Below are 13,014 nucleotides of genomic sequence, written 5' to 3'. Positions count from 1 at the left end.
CTCAATTATTACAAGCGAAAAAACACCCCCCCCCCCCGTCATGTTCATTCTGGTCGGCACCGATTGATAAATTGTAGTTTAGAAAACACAACAAAATTATTTTGTGGGTGGGGGGTAACCCAAACAGGGGGACCTTTATAAAGGGGGGGGGCATTTAAAAAGTTTTAAACCCCCTTTTCAAACGGGTTAACCCCCAAAGGGAGGGTGTTTGGGCTTTTTGGGCCGGGGGGGGGGGGGGGTGCTAGTAAGAGATCAACCAAAGGACTTGTATGCATGCATATAAGCATAACCAATGGACACAGACACTAGGGGGGTGAGGGCATGTGCTGGGGGATGGGGGTAGCCAGGAAGAGGTTAATGGGGGAAAAAAGAGATATATGTAATACTTTAAACAATAAAAGAATTTTTAAAAAAAGAAAAGAAAGAAAAAGTTGTTCTAAAGCTGGTTATTTCTAAATGGGTAAAAAGATTTGTGATCACATCCCCTTCTACAGTCTTCTTAAAAGTTGTCAAAAGCAAATGAAAAAGATTTTGTTCCTTTTCTACAGAAATTAGTAATTTGGATGATTTTGAGTATGTGTATGGTCTTTATGTGATATGTGCTCATCTGTATTATATGTGGTGTGTTTTCTGTCTCCACATGGCATAACTAGGGTATAATATTTATTGGTTAAGAAATGAAATATTTATATAGATTAATCAGGATCCTGTGTTCTTGAAAAAACATTTAATGTTAAAACCAGTTTAAGTTGTATTAACATCTTTTAAAGTCATTATTATAAAATATGTATTTGTTTTACCTGGGTTTATAAAAAAATGTATATTATAATCTTTTGGTTGGTTGTTTGACAGCCTTCCCAAAGTTTAAATGTTAAGAAACACTTTTTTAACTAAGAAGTGACTTTGAGTTATTCCAATGGGCCCTTGGAATGCTTCAAAAATTAGTTCTCTCTCCTTATAAAGACAAGTTTTTGAGCTAATTGGGGCTATTTAGTATGCTTAAAATTACATGGAAACCTTTGCCAAATAAAATAACAATAATAATAGTAATAATAACTATGCTATATTATATACATATATTTTTATTAAAATGGATGTCCTAAAATTTTCAGCCTGCCTTAAGAAGGAACTTGCAAAATTCAAAGCCAAGTTCAAACAAAAAACCTCTCAGGTGCCCTGTCAGTGACACCGGGCAAGCTAAGAGTGATGGCTCCTGTGGTGGCATCCAGCATAGTATTCCATGTGTTTGTGGTCCACGCATTGGAAGCCTATGAATTGTTTTCGATGTTCAGTGCACACATGTAATATTTTTAAATCCTACATACTATTTGTTCTTTATATATTGAAATTGTGTATAAAACCTAAAAATGTGGGTTTTGAGTCATTTCACAGTAATTATTATTTACCAAGAAATTGTTATCTTGAAGAGTTTTATCTTACAAAGAAAAACAGAGTTCTTTATCAATTGCATAATAATCAGGTTTATAACCACATCATTTTAAGTTGTGTCATTTACAGACAGTCATTGTTTTGCTCTGATGCATTTGCAAATATGTTCGTTACATCCTTGGAAAGGTTCATGAAAGGGACTCTGACTTCCTCTAAATTACAGGTTTCTAAACAGGTCATATCTTTAAACTAGATGATTTATAGAACGCTAAGAAATAACTGGATTAATAAAAATACTGGCAAATAATCAGAATAAACAAAAATTGGTTTTGTGGGAATGAATGGACTGAGAATCATTATAATCCTATTATTTGTTCAAAATATTGCTGATTTTAAAATCTTTTGTTTTCCATATATAAGAAAACTTGTTTTTACCCTATAGCAATTTGGTAAATTATATCCCCATAGCTCTAGATGGTTTTCTCAGTGGTTAGAGCATCGGCCCTCAGACTGTAGGGTCTCAGGTTCAATTTTGGTCAAGGGGACATATCTCAGTTGCAGGCTCAATCCAGGCTCAATCCTCAGCCTGGGGGGTGCATGACCAGTTGGGGTGTGTGCAGCAGGCAACCAATCAATGTGTCTCTCTTACATTGATGTTTCTCTTTCTCTGTGTGGCCCCTCCCTTTCACTCTCTATAAAAATCAATGTGGGGGGCGGGGGAATATCCTTGGGTGAGGATTAACAAAACAAAACAAAAAAATTACACCCTCATAAACAATATTGAAGCATTTATATTTTCCTCCCTACCTAATCCCTCCAGATTTGGCAACTCTTAATGAGTGAGTATTATTATTTTCATGGCAATACACTTCTTTGCATGAATTCAATAAGACCAACTTCCAATTGCGGTTTTATTAGCCACGACTTTGACTGGAACGTCATGCCTAAGAGAGATATGCCTGAACACTGCATATCACTGGAAAGCCTTAAGGAATGAATATTGACTTCTGTTTTGTTTTTTGTTAATCCTCACCTGAGGACATTTTTCCATTAGTCTTTTAGAGAGAGTGGAAGAGAGAGGGAAAGACAGAGAGAAACATCGATGTGAGAGAAACACATCGATTGGTTGCCTCCTGTATGCGTCCTGACTAGGGCCTGGGCCGGGGAGGAGCTTGTGACCAAGGTATGTGCCCTTGACCGGAATGGAACCTGGGACCCTTTGGTCTGCAGGTGGACGCTCTATCTACTGAGCCAAACTGGCTAGGGCTGAAGATTGACTTTAAAGCCAAAAACATAACATCTAGGCCTCAGTTGTATTTCAGCTCCAGACCCAGAAAAGCGGCAAGATCAGAAAAGTGTCTCTGTGGCTGCCTCAGGACCAACTGCAATGACTAACGCCCCCTGCTCTGGCACCAGCCAATCAGTCAGTGGAGACCACAACCCTGAAAAAGCACATTTAGAAAGCTGATAAAAATTTTATCATCCCCTCCCCTGAGACCTCCCCTAAGATTCCACCTGCAAGAGAGAGATGGATATGCTCAGGATGAAGGACCCAGCACACACTCTCCGCCAGGGGAACATGCCCGCACCATTCCCTTCCCCACTTCTTTCCTCTAAGGGACCCCACAAGACTTGTAACTAGGGGAGCAATGGGCAGCGGCAGCTCAGACCGGGCTAACCTCCTTAAACCTGTCTCCAAGGTCCTCTTTGCTCTAACTTCTCAGTGAGCCAAAGCTACTCAGGTCAGGGCTACTTTTGGCCTAACTTATGGTAACTCTAATGGCTAGTCTTTAAAGTTCAAGGCTCTCCTGTTACTTCTTCTATGCACCTTCCTGGTCAAATGTGGGAAATGTTGAATTAAATATAGGCTTATCATCATCATCACAAAATTTCACTTCAGAAACTTCAATATGCTAATATGCACTCTGAAGAGAAGGTGCATGGCCTTTTCAAACTTATTTGGCCCAGACTGTTCTATCAGCTCATCTCCAAAGCCAAGAGACTGCAAAACAGGCTCTACCTGGACATGTCCACACATCACAGGCACTCACTACATTCTAGAAAAATTTCAACACTATCCACTCTCCATTGAATTGAAACTGTCTGTAATATTCTTTGCCTTAGACTTGTTCATGAGGATAAATATGCAAATATAGGGTGTCCCAAAAAATGAACACACACATTTTGAATAATTATAAAGGCAGTGTTTAATAAAATACATTCCATTTTCAAAATTGAGCCATCGGCCATTAAAGTGTGTATACATTTTGGGGGGACACCCTGTAGAATCAGAAACACAAACTCATTTCTTCTCACTAGATCTCAGCCCAGGTACCCAGAGTACTGAAATCAGCCACTCTGGCAGGTTGACCTACAGCAACGCTATCACTCAAAATAGGATTTTTAAGTGATAGAAGAGGAGAAAGGAAAACAAGCCGCTTCCTACTGGCCCTGTGCCTTCCATTTAGCACATCTAAAGGACCATTTTTCCTCATTTCAAAACTGATAGCCAACTTATTCTTGTTGTCTTGCTATTTAAATGTCTGTCTTCTTTTGCCAGAGCTTATTTACTCTAACACTGAATTTTAAGCATCTCTAAAAACACTTGATATGTTATTATTCTTTCCAGATAGCCTCTGAGAGGCACACAAAGAACATTCAGGAAGAAAGGAGGAATGACGCTGAATACAGTGCAGTGAACAAAAGGAGCTTCAAGGAGAGGCGCCCCGCTGCCCAGAGCCTGGACCGTGTCGTCAGAATGAGAACTTACCGGTACTTCTTGCTACTCTTTTGGGTCGGTCAGCCCTACCCAACTTTCTCAACTCCGTTATCTAAGAGGACTAGTGGTTTCCCAGCAAAGAAAAGGGCCCTGGAGCTCTCTGGAAACAGCAGGCATGAGCTGAACCGTTCGAAAAGGAGCTGGATGTGGAATCAGTTCTTTCTCCTGGAGGAATACACGGGATCCGGTAATCAGTATGTGGGCAAGGTAGGATTCCATGGGGTGCTCTGACATTGTGGTTTTAAAAGCCTGAAGAAGTTACTGCTAGCAGACAGACGGGGAGGATGTGCACTAGTCCCCAGTGCAGTAAGAACTGTTGCTTATCTGCTAAGAGTTCTTTTCCCACTCGAGTCATTTCAGGTAGAGGACTGTGGCAAGAAGCTGAGAAATGTTAGCACTCTTACAAAGAGAGAGAAATGCCCCGGTGGGAAATGAAACGCCCACAACCATCCGCACAGGATTATCATAAATCCTTTAATTTTTACTTTAGCTGGAAAAATATGGCCCAGCTTATTCTATGAAGCAGGAGGTATTAAAATAGGAACAGAGCGATTAAGCCGTAAGGAAAGGCAGGTCCCTTTTTCTCAGTCTGAAAGCAAACATTCTGAGCTTTTGTTCTTTGGCCGGGTTCAAGTTAACTATTTCTTAACTCTGGTACCTACAGTGCCAGCCATTCTCCGACCTAATGGAGCCCTTTGCCCTCAAAACCCTCCACGCCTTCGGTTGGCTGTTGGGACTGCTGCTGCCGGTTTGTCTTGTCTCAGCTAATTGGCGAGAGCCGGGCATTTCAAAGACTTGTGGTTTAGCCGTGGTGAGGTTCACAGAGGAGACAAATGGTTATGGGGAGGTGCTATTTCCAAATATCATCTGACCATTTTATTGACTCCAGAAAGTGGGATGAGGAGGCATCGCTTCTGATCGCCCCGAGCCAGGGCTGGCGCTGAGTCAGGGAAACAGCTTGGTTACGCTGTCAGCCTGAGTTTCCCTGACATTTTATCATCAGCTCCATTCGTGTTGCAGAATATCTGCATACTGTAAAGATGTGAAAAATAAAAAGCCAGGGGTAAGGGTTTGAACTTTGTGAGTTCTGTGTTTCATCATATGGTGTTGATAAGAAAAATCATCATCACACGTCCTGTACGTAAACAAACTGGGGATGAATGTGTAACAGATGATAAACGTCTTCGTTTATGATTGCAGCTACGATTTCAGACATCAATAGTAGCGTCTGCAAATTGCATAAATTTTGCAGATTCCAAGGGCTGCGTGGTCACACTTCAATCTGTTGTCAAATAGCCCTGAATAACCATGTGCAGAGCAGTCTCTTTAAGTATTTACCACTATCAGTGAGGGAGAGCCAGCCATGGCTTGGGCTGAGGTAACCAGGCTTAGTTCCAATGAAGTGAATTATTAATATGGAATAAAGTAGGAGAGGAAGTATTCGGTGAAGGGGTGAACATCGACACAGATCCCCAAGGGCCTAGCCTTGTATTTGCTGTGAAATTCACACGCTGTGCGACTGCTGAAGACAGTCCGCGTGTCTGTACTTCTCTGTTTCTTTTGTGAAATTTGAATGGCGCTGCATTAATAGGGTAATGGTTGTAGAAACATTAATAATCCTATCATCTTTAAAGCACTTTCTAGAATACAAATAACTACTGTTCATAGAAGTTTTTTCAAGTACTTTGTCTAATTGACCCTCCTCTTTCTCTTTTCTGCTTTTTCCTCTCAAATGGTGATGCCCTTGTACAACAAAAATACCATGTATTTTTAAAGAAAGGCAGGCTATTTCAGGACACTAGGAGCAGCAGTGAACAAAACCGCCTAGGAATCTGCTCTAGGATTATAATTGCGGGAAGTAGTATTGCCTCGGGGAAAAGTCGTGAGCTGTGGCCCAGGGCCGGTGATTAACCTTCCCGGCTTCAGCTTCTCATCTAGAAAACAGCAATGCCTTGCTTCCTGGAGTTGCCGTGTAGTTTAAGCCAGATGAGAACTAGTGGCTGGCACCTAGTAGGGGCATAAAGAAGTTGTTATTATTGGTGAAAAACCCACTGTATGCTCTCTATTACATTTATTGATAATGCATCGAAGTGGAATGTTGATTTTTATATCATTGCAAAAGTAAAATGAGGTAACTGATGGATCTCTCAGTGGGTGGGAAATGTAAAGGAGAGAGGCGAAATCCCTTCACAGTCACAGCTTCAATCTGATTGGTTGGATTGGGATATTTTATTAGCAGCAAGATAAATTTCCCTGCCTCGCCTTCGCCTGCCCCTCCCCCACCTCCTGGAAGCTGTAACACAGAAGAGAGCACTAGCTGGAGAAGAAAGTCAAGGGCAGGGATTGAGTAGTGGGCAGCCTTGCTTCATCTGATGTGTGTGAGAGGTATTCGTGCACTATTCATAGGGCGTTTTCCCGAATCTGTCTTTGGAGTTATGTATCATCAATAGACAAAAGGAAGACTATAATGTGCTTCATGCCACAATAAAAAAAAAATAGACAAAAATAAATAAATAAAATTTTAAAAAGAAACCGGGTTGGGTTCCTCATGTGGAAACAAGTTGGTCCACTTTTAATAAATATGGGATAAAACAGAAACCGATGAGAATATTCAGATCCATAGGGTCAAGAAGCTTTTGAAAAAAAAATTTTTTTTTCAAGATCAGGCGATAGCAAAGTTTCCAAATTTTCTCAATTCACAATGTCCTTAATGTCTCAATCATTTTTTTCACGGTGTCCTTAGGTCAAAAGAAATAGTTAGGTCCAAACAATTTACTAAGTATTTATGTTCTAAAAACAAATAACTGTTTGACAAAAATACGCATCAGTTAACAGAAAAAAAAATGTATTTCATTCTTAAATAATCACAGTTACTTACTAATGGAAGGTGTGTGCCTTCCAGGCACTGCACAACTTCTCAGACTGGACGTTTCCTTTTCCATATTGATTTTTGCATATACCTGCCTTCTGCCACAGTGCTGGGGGCAAGCCAGCTTCATAAATACGTAACATCATCAAAAGAAATGTAGCACCACCTACTGTTGAAACTGTGAACTACTCTGAGCTAGTACTTCACAAGATGTCTGACAGAGCTCAAGGGTTTGTTGCATTATTTCCCTGGAAATTTTTAAATATTTTTCTGGTGCCACAGTGAGTTCATTGCTACACCCCAGGGTACCTCAGTGAACACTCTGGGAACCATTAGGCAATAGTCAGATTCCCATGTAAAGGTATACAAAGGCTAACTGAACCTTATCCCTAGTAAAAAATAGTTACTTAGAGCCTCTTCTTGAGGCCTAAAACTGAAAAGATTAATAGTACAGGTAATGGATAGAAGCGTTAACTGAGGAAAAGTAGTGCAGTTGAACAAATAACACTCAAAGTAGAAGAAAAGTGTTTTTCCATGATAAACATTTGTTTATATTTGTATTTGTGTTCATTGGTTCCAGCTATTCTGGGTTTAAGTCAATAGAGATGACAGTGACAATTGTGAAGCAAGGAAAATTAGAGAATTGGTGTGGGAGCAAAGGGCTGTCGAGAGTCCAAAGAGAAAAAAAGATAGGGTCACATGAGCATCCAAGAAGCAGGAGAAGACAGAGTTGGAGGCTGGATGACAGTAAAGTGAATAGACAAGATCATACTTAAAACTTGAAGCGCAAGTGAGAGCAGTAAGACCTTCCTCCTTTTCTTGTCTTAATACTCCTCAGCATTTCACTCATGGCCATAAGATGAACAGAGAAACAAACATGGACTCTGCAGGTTAGGTAGGGAGGCACTTACTGCGAACAGCTGAGATATTGACAACCCAAACTCTGACATATGGGAACATTTCAACACCTGACTCACCTAGAATGGTGGTGGCAGGTAGGGGTAACCAGGTAGGAAGAAGTGGTCCTGTACTGGGTAAGAGTTTGTGAGCTTAAGATAGATAGATACAGATACAGATAAGGAATGTGATTTTTTTCTAAAATACATGAATATTTGGATGCTGATTTACCATAAGCAGCCTCTGTGTCACCTGGGCACTCATTAGAGATGCAGATTCTTGGGCCCCACCTGAGAAGCTGCATTTCAACAAGAGCCCCAGGTGAACTGTATGCACATTCAAATTTGACAAGTGCTGCTTTTACAAGTACTTTGCCTGGGTCTCCCCTCCCCAGAGATTCTGATTGACTTGGTTTTCAATTAAGTATTTATGAATTTATGATTCCAATATGTGACAAAATTTGAGAATCGTTGCCCTAGGAGAATATTATCGGCAATAATTATAACACAACATGGCAAGTTCAGTGATAAACGTCTGATGGAAATATAAGAGAGAGGGCCAACTGGGAGCGGGGTTCAGCAGAGCTTCCTGAAGGAGGTGATGATGTTGAAGAACCGCTTCAAGGTGTCAGCTCGCACGGCAGAGGGAGAATTCCAGGACTTCCCAATTAATTGGATACCAAAGGAGAGAAAGTCAAAGGTTCAAAGATTTCTATTCAGAATCAGACAGTGATTCTATTAGAATCACTAATGCCGGCACAGGAAACAGAAAGAGGTGCATATTTTCTCGTCCAGGTTTTCAGGGAAGAGTGTACGATTTAATACAAAATCTACTTAGGTTATCTTTGGCTTATAGAAAAATAAGAAGAAAGCATCATAATTTCACACTTTCAGAAAAACACTATGCCTTCCTGCCAGCTTTACGTAATGTAGCAATTCCTTGATGATGATCAGTCTATCGTGTGAGATTAAGCTCAATAAGAAAGAGGAACAGAGGCAGATATTGATTAGATGTTCGAGGCACAGGCATTAAAACATAGATAAGTATATTTTTAAACCTCAGAACTATGCACAATATGAGGCAAAAGATTCACATATTGTCATTAATCAGACCCCAGCGAAGCTTAATTTCCTTGTCTCCTCCACTTGATCCTTCACAATGTTCTTTGTCCTCTTCTTCCACACAATGTGTACCTAAAACTAATCTCCATTAGAAGCATTCAAGATGCTCCTATTTTTGGTAACATACCAGGAGGTCTGTTTTTGTGGACTTTGGTGAACCGTATATTTTCATAGATATTTTCTGATGCTAGTTTTTTGGAAGTTGGTGATGGTCTTCTTTGGCAGAGCTTTCCCAAAAACTGGTAACTGTGCTTTTTAAAATATCAGAAAAATGTGGCTTCTATTTGAAACTCTGATGTACACGTCTTCCTAATAAGCCTTTCTCTTGAGTCTTTAAAATTAGTATTTACCCAGTTCAACGAAGCCAATATTCTTAGGATGATTGGACAGTAATGTTTTAATGGCCCATAAAAATAAAAGTTGTCAGCCAAATACACCTTTAAAATGAGGGATGAATAATTATTTGTTCCTATAATTACATGATCCAAAAATCAGTCAACATAAAGCAACATATTATATACATTCTGAAAGACCATTTAAGAGATGCTGTAATTAAAACATTGCTTTATGATATTCCTTTTTTCTGAAAAGAGCATAAACTTAAGAATAGAAACCTCCTGGTGCTAATTTGATGGGTGATTCAGAGACTCATTTAACCCCTGTTACTTCAAACAGCAGCATCGGTGAAAGCCTCGTCACAGTAACCTTTACTGGGCATCGCTTTGTTCCAGACACGCTGCCAAGTGCTTCAGGTGTATTATCTCATTGAACCCTCACAGCAACCTTAATGCCCACATGTTCGCTATATCCCTGTTTTATAGAAGAGTAAACTAAGGCTCAGAGCAGTCAGGTATTTTAATCCAAAGTCTCACAACTGCCGGAACTTGGCAGTTGGCCTCTGTCTGTTCAGTTACCGCCACCTTCACACACACCACTGCTTCGCAGAGCCAGGGCAAGGCACAAATGAAAAAACAGACACACCACATACTTTGGTGTTCAATGATAGAATTCAATTCAATGTCACGAATACCTACTGAGAACCTGCTGTGGGACGGCCATGAGGAGAGAGAGAGAGAATGTTTTTTAAAGACTGCTTTTAAAGAGCTGCGCAAATATGTTTGCATGAATATTTTGTGTCTTCCTTTTATTTTTGCTTGATTTTAATTTCCAGAACACATCAGTGATATTCAAAATAGTTACATGTGAGGATTTTAAAATTAGATATGTACTTATTGGTCTTTTGGGTCATCATGATGAAAAGTCTCTTTTTTTTTATTTCTCTTGATAACCTTCTCTAAACTTCAATGACCTGCAATCTTTTCTCCCTGAGTCAGGACAAGTGCCTTGAGCACATCTTTCTTCTTCATCATTTAAATTTAATGCTCAGCCATTTAACACTTTCATATTTCAACTGATAGTATATTTCAGAGAACGTGCATTCACTTGCTTGTTGGATGTCCTTTTTTAAAATGTCTCAAGAAGTAACTTTCCAACTGCTAATATTGGTAGTAATCCTCCTTTTGTTTCTACTACCAGCCAATTAATTTCAATTCCTTAATGACAAAAGCTTCAGTTTGCCATCTGATGCTAAGAAAATGTCCCGTTTAATAGCAATTCCCCGAGTCTCGAACTCCCCTCTCTGCACAGTTGCATGTAGAGAGCAAAAACAGTTAAAATGTCTGACCTTGGTCACAAACCCAAAGGCAACTTTCAGCTTCCTGGGTCACACAGAGTAAAGTACAGAAAGCCAACAATGACCCAATCCAGAATCCTCCAACTTCCAAGTCGTTATGCCTGTGGAATCCTATATCCTTCTGCTTATAATTCAATTTGTTCAAAAAAATAAAGGGATGAAGGTGAATAAAAGAGAGTTAAGGGTTTAGATTCTTTTTGTCCCCACTGAGCTATTTTATTTCCACGCTCTACCAGTCAAACAGAGCTAGAGGTTGTTGGAAGGTTATAGAGACTCTACATGCTCATTATAACAAATCCCCCAGAATCTAGCCCATGGACATTGTTAAGTAGTTCTTCACTGATTGCCTTAACTTGTTTGTACTACTGTTGAACCGTGTAATTCTTGATTTGCACCAGAGTTCTTCATTTTTTTTATCATATTATTGATCTGCCATAGCAAATATTCAGAGTGTCCACATCTAGTTTATATTTCTTTTAAAATCAAAATCCCTAATTATAATTTTGACTGAATTTTATTGAAAAAATAGATTAAAAATCCCTAACATATGTGTGTAATTAACAGTCAATAGGTTCTTAAACCACAATCTTTTTCATTTCCATTGATATGAATGACAGCATTAGAACATCATTTTAAATATGACAAGACAAGTATATATTATAACCAGAATTAGAAATTTAACTATTAGAGGGCAGTACCTCTCTAGTCAAAATTAAATATATCTTCCTAATGTTCTTTTTTTTTTTACCAAAAATAAACAGGTTTTTGATAGGGGTTCTGCCTTTTATAACCTTCATCAAATTTAGGGATTATGTTTAGATCTTAATGTGTCATTGGAAACTCAAGAAGGCATCTCTTTTTGTGTAGATGTAGACTGCTGGTAGCAACTCCCCCTTCCTATAAGCCTTTATGCAGTCAGTTATTAAGACGACAATGCAATATAATCCTAATGAGCATTCCAGTATTCTTTCCGAACCTATCTTTCCCTCGGGAATTGAAGAAGGGGCTGAAGGAAAGTTCAGAATTCCCCAGAAGAGAATAAGAGATTTTTTTATTGCCATTATTGATAAATAAGTAAAAGTAACACGTATTCTCAAAGGTAATGTGAGGCATCAAATCTGAAATTATGCAACCTGCAATAAGAAGAAAAGCAGCATGCCAAAATATTTCACTGGAAAAATATTTATAGTTTCTTCCAGTTTTCCATTCACAGAGAATGCATGTACACAAGAAAAGAGAGGCACTTTAAAAGATTAAAACGTATACATGTGTGAAATATATGAATAAATATTTTAGGTGCATTGGTGTATTTCGGCAGACCTGAGGGCAGTAATAAAAGCATAACAAAAAGCTTGAAATATCACTCTGGATGTGGGATTTAATGCTGACTAGAGGGAACAGAGATTGGAGTTAAGAAGGCAATTGAAGAAGTTATCTCAGCTATGGCATTTTTGAATAGATTTGGAAAGAAAATGCTTTTCATTCATTCAACAATTACTCACCAGAGTGCAAAGTTAATAGCAGAGGCAGCCTGCCTATGTTTGAGTCACAGCTACACTGACTATCTAGGTATGTTGAGCAAGTTATTTAACCCCTCTCTGCCCTCAATTTCTTTAACTGTTAAATGAGGGGGGTAATAAAGTCATTGAGGTGAGGCTTAAATAAGTTAATACACAGAAAGGGCTTAGAATGGGCCTGGTGTATCATAGAAAACTAAGGGAAGACCAATACCAGGCAGGATGGCTCCCTGCTACGAAGTGTGCCTTCAAAGAAAGAAAAGGTGAAGGGAAGGAAGAACCAAAGGTGCCCAGAACATCCCACTAATGTTCTGCCTCCTTCAGGGAAGCCAAGCATCATGGGTCAGGAGATGGTGTCAAAGCAGCTAAGGCATCTGCAAATATGATTGATTAATCAACCGCAATTCTGAAGGCTAAGCATACATAAAAATACCAAGTTTTCTTTATTATCCCCACCGAACAAAAAATAAAACGAACACTACGATCACATTAGTGTGCATTTGTGTTCAATCTTGGTAACTTTTCTTCATCCTCCTATTAAGGCTACTTATCATTTATTTCATTTTAAAGCATCAGTTTGCACCACAATTTAGAGTTTATATTATTTAAATTACTGTGAAATGTTAAGTGTCCCAGTAATTCAAAAAATGACTATAGTACTTTAGGCATCCTAATATTTCAAGTTGGAGTTATCATAATTAAATTGGAATAATATTACAATCTCCTAATATTATTGAATCAAAGTTTTA

The 13,014-nt window shown here is 39.1% G+C and overlaps 1 protein-coding gene across 1 annotated transcript in view; it reads left to right on the top strand.

The window, feature by feature from the left end:
• The window catches only part of LOC102432467 (cadherin-6), a 128,625-nt gene that overhangs the window by 76,870 nt on the left and 38,741 nt on the right, over window positions 1-13,014 (top strand). The window contains exon 2 of the mRNA XM_006081482.3: window positions 4,019-4,375. Within this exon, the coding sequence (XP_006081544.1) occupies window positions 4,148-4,375 (228 nt within the window). The 5' untranslated portion in view covers window positions 4,019-4,147. The remainder of the gene's footprint in view (window positions 1-4,018; window positions 4,376-13,014) is intronic.

Source organism: Myotis lucifugus, unplaced genomic scaffold (genome assembly GCF_000147115.1).
Source record: "Myotis lucifugus unplaced genomic scaffold, Myoluc2.0 scaffold_0, whole genome shotgun sequence".
Classification (NCBI taxonomy): Eukaryota; Metazoa; Chordata; class Mammalia; order Chiroptera; family Vespertilionidae; genus Myotis; species Myotis lucifugus.
This window is presented reverse-complemented; position numbering and strand designations above follow the sequence as displayed.